This window comes from Dipodomys spectabilis, unplaced genomic scaffold (genome assembly GCF_019054845.1).
Source record: "Dipodomys spectabilis isolate Male_0828 unplaced genomic scaffold, ASM1905484v1 ptg000081l, whole genome shotgun sequence".
NCBI classification, from domain to species: domain Eukaryota; kingdom Metazoa; phylum Chordata; class Mammalia; order Rodentia; family Heteromyidae; genus Dipodomys; species Dipodomys spectabilis.
The window spans coordinates 9,185,309-9,198,617 of record NW_024870758.1 but is presented as its reverse complement, the minus strand read 5'-3'; the positions used below and the strand labels follow the sequence as shown (position 1 = coordinate 9,198,617).

Below are 13,309 nucleotides of genomic sequence, written 5' to 3'. Positions count from 1 at the left end.
GGAAGGGGTGCTGTGGCTCAAATGGTAGAGCGCTCACCTTGAGCTGAAGAGTGCAGGGACAGCGCCCAAGCCCAGAGTTCAAGCCCTATAACCGAACCCCCCCCCAAAAAAAAGTATGTTCTAGATCAAATTTGGGGATGAGATAGGTGAAAAAAATATATAATTAGATATCTCAGTCATCCCTGAGATTCAGGAACACATAGGGCCATGATGTTAACTGGGCTTTGATATCTTAAAGCTAGAAATTAAAGTGAAATAAGCAAAGCCAGAATGGGGTGGATGGCTTCTGCTTGGAAGAAGTCTTTAATTTAACTTATGCTAGCTGCGGCATTGAAATGCAACTCCATCTGAAATCATTTGTCTAATGTAAACTAAGAAGATTTAACCAAAACTAAGCAATAGTCTATCTTTACTAGAAAGCAAGACAGCAACAAGCAACAACAGAAGATATTATACCAGAGAGTGTTTTTCATGAAATACAATTCTAATGTCATGAAAATAACTAATGCTCTCCTCAATAACACAGCATAATGATAATGATATGAATAGAATAGCAGAACAGCAACTTTTGAAAATGTCTAGAGTCCAAAAATGCACAGCCTTGCTGGATGTAAGAGGGAAGGACAATCTCTAAAGTTCAAATGCATTCTATCTAATTCTTTGCTGTCTCTTACATTAAGGCCCAAAATGAGTATCAACTGTTTTTTTTTTTATTAACTATCGTCTTCATTTATTAAATACTAAAGCAGCTTGCACATAATTCTTCCAAATGTAGGAGTATGTATTTTTCCAATCATGCATAAAAGTTATGTAGGCAGTGTCAGATCAGGCTTACTAAATTATATAAACTTTGGTCATTTGTTTATTAATTGCTGACTTAACCACAAAAATTAAGAACTTTGCAGTATTATTTAAGTCATGACAGTGAGTTCTATAGTACTTAAAATTGGTGTAAACTAAAATTTGAAGGAAAGGCTCTGTTTCAATTATGAAAGACCAGTAGCATAAAGAACAAAGAAAACATAAGAAAATACTGAATTTCTGAAACAGTGAATTATCTTACCTCTAAAACATAACTAACTAGTTTGGGTTTATCTTCCTGAAGTTTCGTTTCTTGACCTTAAGGTATAGTTCACTTCTGCACTGACTTTTTAATCAAATAGGAATTATTAAAAATTTTTCTATTCAGGTATCGATGGCACATGCTTGTAATCCTAGCTACTCAAGGTTCATGGTCGGAAGCCAGCCCAGGGAAGAAAAGTGCCCATGAGACTCTTGTCTCCAATTAACCACTCAAAAACAGAAAGTGGCGCTGTGGCTGAAGTAGTTGAGTGCTATCCTTAAGTACAAAGAGGTTCAGGGACAACAGCCAGGTGCTGGGTTCAAGTCTCAAAATCTTTCTAAGCATTTAAAATATCTAAACATACTTAAGTACTTACAGTTTAGAAATAAAATTTAAAAATCAAATATTTAACAAGTGTTTCTGTTTTTAACTTTATCAGTAGTTATTGGGAAAAGATAAAATACATGAAACAAGGTTACTTTCCTTTAAGGTCCTATAATATAGCTAAGAATGTAAAATTAACTTAAAAAAATAGGTATCTTCAACTTTGGAAGACATTGTATGAGGTCAAACAAAGAGTACCCAAACAGAGGTCTAGTGTTCCATAAAATTGAAGAGCTAATAGTTCAAAATAAGGTCTTATACATTTTATAGGTAACTATAAGAAAAGAACTTCAATGTCTTCAAAAACAAAATAACAATTACGTATATTATATATATATATATATGCAGGCATGATGCTATATCACATAAATTTGTACAGTATTGTGTTCATAAAACTTTAATTATTTGAGAAGATAAAACTGTTTACTAAGTAGAGATATCTAGAGGAGATAATCAATGCAACTAAGAATATCAGATTTACAGTGTTCAAGAAGTAAGACAGTAGGAAGAATTTCATAGTCAAAATAGTAGCATAGAAAAGATGGAAGGGAAATAGTTCTGATACAAGGATCCCTCATGGTTAAATCAAGCCTGCCTTGATTTAAGGTCACATGGACCATCTTTTTCATCTGAGAGAGCTAAGTAATATTTGTGTCACTCATGTCAACCAACCTATAGTTTCCTTGATAATTTGGTTTCTTTCTTTATATAAAAATAATAGCAGTTTAGCTAAGGGCTACTCGTTGAAAAATTAAACATCCTATATATTAACCCTTTTACAGTAATGAAATAATATAAATAATAAGTATAATAATATGCATTTCCAAATACAAGAAATAACAAATAATATACATTTCTAAATACCAGAAAACCTATTGAAATTTTAAATTTTTTCATATGAGATATCAAATAGTACCTTTACAGCTCACACTTTCATTATGGCCCAAAGCTAATACTTACATTTTGGCCCATTTATCAAGTTCCTCTTCCACATATGTCTTAACCAGTTTTGGTTGAAGGCCAAGAGAATTCCCCACAAAATAGATGGCATTTTCATCCTTATTCACTAAAGATAAGTCAACTAAAACAAGAAAACATAAAAGAGGCTTATTATATTAATCAACACTCATGCACTTGGCATTGTTAATCCAGTACAAACAATTAATATAATTAACTCTAAATAGGATAATAACTTACAATTACTCCCATAGAAAGCAGCAGATATTCGGAAAAATAATTAACCTCTTGCATTTGTATAAGAAAACATAGCATACCTATAAAGGTAATTACAGAGATTGCTCATATTTACTGTGCTATACAAGAAAACATAAATTTGCAGTAATGTAAATAGACAAAGGCAATGAGGAGTTAAAATGTTTTTTGAGGAAATAAGAGCAGCCTGACTGTATTAAGTTACCAGAATTTACATTTACTATACCTCTTTTTCATTGTTTAAACATGACTCAGTTAAAGAATGTTTACCACTATTGATACATTTCAACTGAAACTGGTTTGGGAAGGTGGTTGGAAAAATTTGGAGAAATTAAATAAAACAAAACCCACCATAGTGGAATATGACTGTAATTCCAGCATTACAGAGGCAGAGACAGAAGGACTGTGAATTTGTGGCTGTGCTGAGCCTACATAGCAAGTTGAAGACTAGACCGGATTATATAACAGCAATTTGTTTCAAGGAGAATAAAAAAAGTAAGCAAGCAAACAAATAAACAAAAAAGGAAAACAAATCTTTGGAAGCCTTTTAAAAATTAATTAATTTTATCATCTTTAAGTAGTTATATGCAGGAGTTATCATTCAACAAATCAGTTTATGAATTCAATGCATCTTGATCAACGTTAGAACATAAGAGAATGCCAATACTTGTCCATGAAGTTTCTGACTGGCATGAGCATACTATTGGATATTTGACTAAAATCCATAAATATTACATTTTTACCAGTAACTTATATACAGTTTTTCTTAGTTGAGATTTTCAGGAGGTTTATTTAAAGGAAGCTTGTGTAAACTTGAAGCCAATGAAAATGTTGCTGCTAAAGAGATTATCACCATTATGGAAAAGTCAAGTACTGGGACGATAGTAAAGATGACTTTCAGATACCTCAAGAATCAGCCAGATGCCACTCTCACATGGTAAAGGTGTAAAAATGAATTACTTAAAAGCCTTTGAAAGGCTTTCCTTTGATGAGAAAATGTCACCAGACTTGGCCCCCTGGACAAGTATTTCCCAGGATTCAGCTTCACTCACACTCAGAGATCTCTGAAACCATTATACAAGGGGACTAAGACTTAGCATTATTCATCTGAATGTGGTCGTCTTACACGTAGGCTTGCAAAATGCAACAGTCGAAAGATCAGGAGACATTTCCCCCCAGCTTTCAGGGGAAAGCCTAAGAGGCCAAGCAATGTGTCAAAGTCAGAGTCCCTGCCGGGTGGAGAGGGGGGCGAACCTGGGAGAGAACCCTGAGATGGTGAGGTTGAGGCTCTGAGATGCAGTGGAGAACTCAAGTGTATGAAATGACAGGCACATAAAAAATACAGCAAGCAAAACTCTACAGAGTGAGGAAGAATGGGTTTAAGGCAGGGATTACAGTTAGAAAAATCATTGAGAGTAAGGTTTCCCAAAAGCTTAGGATATCATAAGCTGCACCATATTATTTGAATGAGAAACATGGAGCTACAGGATTGAATGTTTGCCCTGCTAGATTTTGATTTTCCTCTTGATTTTGATTTTTTTACTCTTGAAGACTTTATTCTCTCAAAAGGATGCGAGGGCAATTTCTATCATTGATTTATAGGTCTATCTCTACATATGCCCTTCCCTTGTTTTTTTCCTATGTATATCTCCAATTGTCCTCTTTTTATAAGAATACTATGTCGTATTGGATTATACTAATCTCATTTTAATTCAGTTATTGTTAAGACTTTATTCAAATAAGGTCACATTTTAAGGGAGGAAAGTTTAAGACTTCTTCATAGGAAAGTTTAAGGACTTGATTCATCCCCTAATACTCTACAAAGGTTCACTGAACTTTGATTGTGTTTAAGCTCAAAAACTTCAAGTTTCTTTAAACAGATTTCACCAAACTATGATTTAAACAAATAGCTTTGGAGTTATTTTGTAAGTTTCCTTTCTTGGCAAAGTCTATGATATGATTGATTTTGAGTTTATGGTTTGGGAAATTCATTTGATTTCTTCTGAGTAGTATTCTAATAAAAATGTCTATCAAACTGGACCTTAATTATTTACTGACCTACTCTTTCAGTTTATTATCTCTTGGTTAACAAAACTACAGGAACTTAGTTTAAAGGTATTATTTGGTTTTATTTCTTTATTTTAGAGTAAAACAACATTTCATTTCATAAACATAGGACGGGTGGAATGGACTGAGGCAAAAATTGTCTTTGGGTAGGAGAATTGTGAGTTGAAGCCAATCTGGGCTGTTCAGTATAGTGAGAAGTCCTTCAAGCAAAGAAAACAAAACTAAATATAATAAAAGAAAACAAAAATATACTGGTTTTTGTAGGCACAGAAAAACTGAAGACAGAAACAGAACAAGAAGGTGATAGGTAATTTCAAAATAACTTTTTTTCTTTGGTGGGACTTTTTTTTATTGTGAAAATACTGTACAGAGGGGTTACAATTACATGGGCAAGATTGTGAGTACATTTCTTATCAAGCATTGTAGCCTCCTCCTTTGTTTACCCTTCCCCTCCCTTCCCAGCCTCCCCTGCCTCCCCACCCAATCCTCCCCACATGACAACTTGTACTTCTCATTGTTGCAATGGGTCCACCTGTATCCCTATTTAAAGGATTTGTTTTCCCCCTTCCCCTCCACAAATTATACTGACATCAAATACAGTGAAAGCAGGGGTTATACTGTGCAAAATAACTTTCTTTCTAAAGTAGGAATAAAACAAAATGGAAAACAATTGATTGGTTAGCAATAGATTGCTTCAGGTTATATTTGTTTCCTAAGGATTAAAGTGTTAAGAGGTATAAAGATTAAAGGCAGATGATTCATCATTATAGTTTGATTGAAATTGCCTTGTTTGAGAAATTCGACTGTTACCTCTCATTTCTCCTGTTTACTTGTAATTTCAGATAAACTGTTTGCTTTTAGCTTGGTGACAGCAAACATTAGAAGGGGTATCTAGAAGGGATATCTAGAGTCCTAGTCTGGTCTGATGGAACTCAGGATGGCACTTTGTCCAAAGCAATAACTTCCTATAATTTTTATTTTAAAATCTCAAGTTTAACCAGAGAATCTCTTCAAAATACTACAGAGAAAGGCACATACTATATATTGTCTTTCATATGTAGAAGTATTTAAAAAATTAATCTGTGCATATCATAGTAATAATGAGAGGCTGAAAAGTATAAAGGGAAGGGTTTTGGAATGAAGCTGATTATTAAAGAAACAGACATAGGTATAAGGAATGTATATATACTGATATCCTACTGCACAAAGAAATACTTATCATTCACTTTATTCAACTTTGTATTTTGTGAGCCACAGCTCAACTTCTCGCTCTTTTATTAGTCAATTGGAAAGAGTCTCATAGACTTTTCTCCCCCAGCCAGGCTTCTAGCCATGTCCTCAGATTTCAGCCTTCTGAGTAGCTAGGATTTCAGGCATGAGCCACTGGTGCATTTACAATTAAGCATACTATCACTGCTACTACTACTACTACTACTACTATTACTACTACTACTATTACTACTAATATAAATTTAAAAGACATCATTTAAACTTCAGTTTGGGCTTGATCAAATGTGACACCCACAAAAAGAAAAAAAAAAGAAACAACATGGTAAAAAATGCTGAAGTTGGAGCAGATTTGTGTGCATTGCAATTTGTTTTGGTCTTTATACCGATTGGTTGTAATTTCTTTAGTGAAGTGGGAAAAGACAAAGAATTATTAATCTGGTTTTGGAATGTTTTTATGTTTATATTTTTGCTTTTTAAATAGCTTCTTCCCTCTGAAAGTAAGATTGGCTTTTTGTTGTGGTTGTTTGTTTGTTTCTCCTTTAGAAAGAAGAGATCTTGAGTTCCCTGAAGAAATTACTCCAGAATCCATCTGACATCCCATGGTACCAACTGAGGCCACCATTGCCATTTTTGCAGTGCATTTCCAGACTTTCTGGTGAAGTTAGCCCATATTCTAAGAGTGTAGCTTGGTGTGGTCCTTCTGAGTGACTTAAGTTCTGCTACTGTTCTTTGGGGTCACTTAACTTTGAAAACTTTGACATACTAATAAAATTGTTTCAGACCTTTATATATGATTAGAAAACATTTTATTAGTATCATTAAATTTGATTAAACATGTTCCTTAGTGGAAAAATGTACCAGTACTAGGGATTTTATGTTTAAAAGAGAGAAAGTGCGATTTATTTTAAAATACTATCCAATTGGAAGCTTGGGATAAGTCTAACAAAATTAGATTCAAAGGTTCTAATTTAAATTGGTCTGGTATGAAGATTGAGAATAAACATTTTAAAGTCACTTCATAATTTGCAAATGATTTTAGGGGGTCTTACACTTAAAACCCTCATTTAAAACCACAGTACAAAACAAGTGACAATTACTGTTTAATGAAAGTATGCAAGGTCACAGAGAGTAACTTACCTTTAAATTAATAAAGCTTCTAGCTATTATAATTTAAGACTTAATTAAGTCTATTTTAAATATTTTAAAATTCAGTAACAAACACATGTGAAATTATTTTTAAGCTAAGTTTGTCAACTCCGTTCACATGATGAAACACCTAAAATTATATTGTTCAGCATATTATAATAAGCCAAACAAACTATTTTAAGATAGAGGTGAAATATCCAACCCAGTTTGTTGCCTCATGAACTAAAATAATACAAATCTCTGTACATATCTAACTCTGAAACAGAAGCCCATGTACACATGCACACACATATCCATTTCATGAATTCATATTGAAAAATCAAATTAAGTTTATAGAAGAAATAGAAAGTAGCTCTTTATTTTTTAACGTCTTGCAAATTAAAGAATAGATTTAGAAATAACTATTTGATTTTACAGAAAAGATAAGTTAGACTTTTTAAAGTGCTTTTTATCTTTTATTTCTATGTAAAGGATTTTCTCTTAAATTTTGAGTATGAATTTTCATTGATGATTATTTATTGTCTGCTCATGTGAACCAGTAGATATATATGCTGTAGAGATTTTTGAATTACATCAAAAAAACCTTTCAATGTGACTGTTACCCTCGCTTGTTTTCAGCATTTAATAAATACAGAATATTATTCAAGTTTTTTTTGCAATCAAAGTCTAATCAATACTCCTTTGAAATTCTTTAGAAATAAATGTTCTTTTTTTTAAGTACAAGTTAGTTTTGATATCTTTGCCCATGGTTTGGGAATAGTACTTTATTTCTTTGTATCACAAAATGATACCAAGAAGCAAAATTGAATTAATATCATTCATAATTTTTTTTGAGTCAGTTGTGGGGCTTGAACTCTGGGCTTGGGCGCTGTCCCTCAGCTCTTCAGCTCAAGGCGAGCACTCTACCGCTTGAGCCACAATGCCACTTCTGGTTTTCTAGTGGTTTATTGGAGATAAGAGTCTCATGGAATTTCCTGCCCAGGCTGGCTTTGAACCACGAGCCTCAGATCTCAGCCTCTTGAGTAACTAGGATTACAGGCATGAGTCACCAGCCCGGCTATCATTCATAATTTAAAAGTACTTTTTCATGGTTACAAAACCTCTTGGGAGACCAAAGTTCTGATACAAGTTGCTGTGGCTGCTAGGATTTTTCATGTGCTTCTACCTAGAGATATTATTGGAAAAATGGAACACAAAGAGACTGTCTCTGCAGAAAAGTTTAGAAATAAATTGCTGCTTTGTTTAGAAAAATATTCATATTTAACATCTTTCTATGTCCCCACAGTAATTACATATATTAGTGCTATTACAATGCTGTCATGTTTAGAAATCATAAGTTAAAAATGTCAGTACATAAGTGTAATGGGGGAACTACCTTGGTTCCCACCTCCCAGCAAAAGGGAATGATGATTGACCGTGGAGATGCACAGTGGCCCAGTCATTTGACTAGCTAATTCCATTTTCTTTCTCACTCTGTCTTGTTTCTTTTTCATCCTCTTGAGTTCTCCTGAGTCTTGACTGGGAAAAGAGATTTGGCTAACAAACATCTTAAAGTGAAAGAAAAAATATTCCCTCATCATCAGAGACCTTATGGATACTAATGAAGCTCTGTGCATCCAATGCTGAGTTAATTGAATAAGATAATGATCTGCTTTGCCATGGTTATCTACAAATGACTTGGACTTAAGCCCACGGAACTGTACAGTCCTTCCTTTTATTGGAAGATAGGCTTTAGGTCATTATCCTTCTGTCCTTTCAGTTGTCCTCAGGCTGTTAGTAACGTTCCTTTCTGCTACCACCACTGCTCATCTCTTCAACTGGCTTTCTAGGATCGGAGGCTGACTTTAATCAATGGGGAGTCTTTAGAGCCAGAACCTTTGCTTTAGCTCTGCTATTACTGATTGTTCATCTTAGAAAATGGTTTGCTTTTATATTTTCATTTTTCTTAAATCAGCAACTTCATTCTTAAATAGCATGCAGAGGGAAAGGAAAGGGAAAGGAAAAGTTAAAGGTAAAAGATGTTTTCGAATGATATATCATGTTTATGCAGGTTCATGAAATTGTTACTGAGTATATTATAATTAGTAATAGAACATATAGGTCCCAGCTGTGTTCATCATACTATAGTTTGATTATTTGGAGCCCTAGTATTATTAGACCAAAAATATGAATTTATAGGGTAAGAAGTACTAATTGTAAAATTGCTCCAATTTTAACCATTGTGGTACTGGTTTGATTGGATTGTTTCTATTAATGTTGGCAATATTGAATTGCATTTCAGCAGTTTCAAATAGTGATAAACTGGGATTTAGTCTTAGGTCCTTAAATTACGGACTATATTGGTATCTGAGATTAGGTCAAATTATTATCTGTAGGAAAATAACCCTCAGAAGCAACCCAATGGTGAAAGGAGTTCTTAAATTTAATTGCATAACATATATTGCATTACATATCAAATTTCCTTGATAATAGTTCTATTTCTGATTAACAGAAGGAGAGAATAGTTTGCTAACATATTCTACATTAAAATATTTTTAAACAAAACTTATTTCTTTGTAGTATAGTTAAAACTTTTTTCTTAGACTATGGAAAGCTTTTCATTCTTCTTCAGTTGAAGTCAGATACAACTTGACATGGTGAAACACACTTCAGTCAGACCATAGAATGCAACTAAAATGTACTTAATGGGTATCCAAGGATTCTACTGTAAGTGGAAACAAATACAAACAATCCTTCACTTGATGGGGGATTAACAACATTTTTCAAGTTTACACAGTTTTGTTTTTGCAACTTCACTCATAGGTTTTGGATTTTAAGTGGGTAAAGCTTTATTTGCCATAATTGAATCATTGGAGATAAAACTTTTGGTTTTGAAATTTGAGCTTTTCGAGGGTGGTAAGCCACAAAACCTATAAGGTAATTAACTAATATTCTACTGCCTACTGTACTGCTATTGCTTACTGTATTGGTATTCATTAGGCCAGGTGTAACACATATACATTCTACTTACTATATTTTCAACTTATAATTAGTTTACTGGGATAAAACCACCTCATCAAATCAAGGAGCATCTGTGAGAAAGAAAATAGAACTGGAAATATAGTCAAACTGGCAGTGATTTTTCAGGATTTCTTTCCATTTCGGAGGGATTTGAAGGAAGCCTCAATTCAAATACAGCTATAAACCCTATACCATGAGTCTTGTATGGATTGTAGAATCTCTGAGATTATTTTACTACCCCTATTTCTATTTTTTTTAAGTTTCTAAAGCTCACAAGGAAAGAATGGAAGAAATTGTGCGAGGTTTATTTCTAGTTCTGTTTTCTTATCCTCTCTCAGGCTGTTCATTAGTGCAATCCGTTGGCACTAGTACCAAATGTCTGGGGAGGAGAAGTCTACCTAATGGCTATGGCAATTTTTGTTCTCTTTCTCCAAATGAAAGTCTGTTTTCCAGCTAAGAGAAAATGAAGAGGTGATCCTGGGTGTAGGACACTGTCATAATTATCACAGCAAAGAATAGTCTCGCAAAAAGGATCAGATGGCTCTGCACATGAGCTACTGAGTATGCCCACACTGTGCACAAAAGCACCTGACCCTAAACAGAATGACCAAAAGAAACTTTGAGAACAGAACTTATTTCTAAATTGAGGACTGATTGTTACATACAGAAAATAGATTCAAATGGCACTGTGGCCTTGGGAAACTGAAAACAGTTAGAAGACCATTTTCCCAGGTTATGGCAATGTTTCATTTCTTGATCTAAGATCTTGTTGGACAGATTCACTGATTGTAAAATCCACAGAACTCTATTTTCTGTAGATTTTACTAAATAAGACATGCATATTTTTATTATCATTTGAATGTAGTCAGCAAAAGCTTCTTATATTTTTGAATGCCTTAATAATTGTACACCCAGCAATATTGTTTTATTAAAACTATAGCTGAATAATATTAATTTCCTAGTATTGTTCTGAGGAGATGCTTCTATTCTTATTTACACAGTATGCAAGAGGATGCTTTGAAAAATCTCATTGGTCTCTGAATATACTTCCAGAAAAATATTGAAGGGAAAAAAACATTACTTGTGTAATACATTTCATGTGTTCTCTGTATAGTCATGCCCAATTCTGAGCTCATTAGGATTTTCTGTGATCTGTCATGATAATGGAAAAGCATTTGCTAAAATGAGTCATCCTCAAGATTTTCAAAGAAATTCCCCATACTTAAAAATGATTTGTATGTTATGTAGTACTATTATATGCACACAGATCCTTGAGCTCTAGGCAAGTGTAACTATTGTGCTAACTTTTCAGCCCATGTATTCACCACCTTTTTTCCCCAATCTTTTTAATTGTAAAGATACTGTACAAAGGGGTTACAGTTATAGGAGTAAGGTAATGAGTACATTTCCTTTTGAGTATTGTTACTCCCTCCTTTGTTTTTCTCCTACTATTCCTTCCCTCCACACCTCCCTAACTCCTCCCTCCCCACCTCCTGAAGTTGTAAAGTTTGTTTTCAACTTAATGTCTTGTAGGTCTCATTGTTACAATGAGTCAACCTGTATCCTTGTTTCAGCATTTTGTTATTTTCCTTCCCCTTTCCGGATTAGAAACATGTATATACAAGATGCAAGGCACTGGAATCAAATACAGTGAAAACAGAGGTTACCATTGGGAAGAACATACAAAAGAAATAAAAAATCACATAGTACATTAAAAACAAAAGAGACACGAAAAAACTTCTTGTGTCCCTACTGTGGTGTCATTTCATTTAGCATCATCTTGTATGGTCATATGTACATAGCTTTTGACCTTTTCTACTTGTATGGTAAGCTTATCCTAGACATATATTAGTTATTACAAGTAAGGGAAACCATGGGACCTATGTTTCTTTAGGTCGGGCTTACTTCACTTAACATGATTTTTTCCAAGTCCTTCCATTTCCTAACAAACAGAGTGGTATCATTCTTTCTGATGGAGGCATAGAATTCCTCTCTCTCTCTCTCTCTCTCTCTCTCTCTCTCTCTCTCTCTATATATATATATATATATATATATATATATTCATATATACACATATATATCTGGGTTGGTTCCATATCTTAGCTATGGTACATAATACTGCAATAAACATAGTTGTGCTGGTAGCTTTAGTATGGTCTTGTTTGTGATCATTTGGGTAAATGCCCAAAAGTGGGATTGCTGGGTCATAGGGGAGCTCTATGTGGAGTTTTTTGAGGAACTTCTATACTGATTTCCAAAGTGGTTGAACAAGTTTACACTCCCACCAATAATGCAGTAGGGTTCCCTTCTGGCCATATCCCCTCTAGCATCTGTTGTTATTAGAGTTCTTGATTATAGCCATTCTAACTGGGTTGAGGTAGAATCTCAATGTTGCTTTGATTTGCATTTCTTTTATGGCTAGAGAAATTGAGCCTTTCTTCATGTGTCTATTGGCCATTCTTATTTCCTCTTCAGAGAAGTTTCTCTTTAAGTCTTTAGCCTGCTTATTAATTGGGTGGTTGATTCTTTGAGGATTTGTTGTTGGGGGATTTATTTATTTATTTATTTATTTATTTGGGTCTGGTTGTGGGCCCTGAACTCTAGACCTGGGCACTGTCCCTCAGCTCTTCAGCTCAAGGCTAGCGCTCTACCACTTGAGCCACAGCACCACTTCCGGCTTTTTTCTTTTTGCTTATGTGGTGCTGAGGAATCGAACCCAGGGCCTTGAGCATGCAAGGCAAGCGCTCTACCACTGAGCCACCTTCCCAGTCCGATTTATTTATTTTTTTGAATTCTATGTATATTTTAGATATGAGGTCCTTTTCTGTTGTATGACTAGAGAAGATCTTTTCTCAATCTCTGGGCTTTCTATTGATCTTGCTAGCCATGTCCTTTGCCATGCAGAAGCTCTGCAGTTTCATGCAATCCTATTTATCCCACCTTTCTTTGATTTGTTTTTTCTCCAATTAAAAATATTTTTAACTATGTTTATAAAGAAGTTGCCAATTGACAATACAGTTTGTGAATAAACTGTTTCTTGATCAATGTTGCCCTTTTCCACATTCTCACCCCATCTTTCCCCACCAACCCTTTCCCTCACTCATCTCTTTCTTTGGTGGGGGAGGTTGGTTGTGGGGCTTGTACTCTGGGCCTGGGCTCTGTCCCTGAGCTCTTCAGCTCAAGGCTAGTGCTCTACCACTTGAGCCA

General features: G+C 34.4%; 1 protein-coding gene across 3 annotated transcripts in view; it reads right to left on the bottom strand.

The window, feature by feature from the left end:
- The window catches only part of Kynu (kynureninase), a 116,639-nt gene that overhangs the window by 90,099 nt on the left and 13,231 nt on the right, over positions 1 to 13,309 (bottom strand). For all 3 annotated transcript variants that reach the window (XM_042683504.1, XM_042683505.1, XM_042683506.1), the window contains one exon: positions 2,408 to 2,528. In XM_042683504.1, coding sequence (XP_042539438.1) covers positions 2,408 to 2,528 — 121 coding nt within the window. The remainder of the gene's footprint in view (positions 1 to 2,407; positions 2,529 to 13,309) is intronic.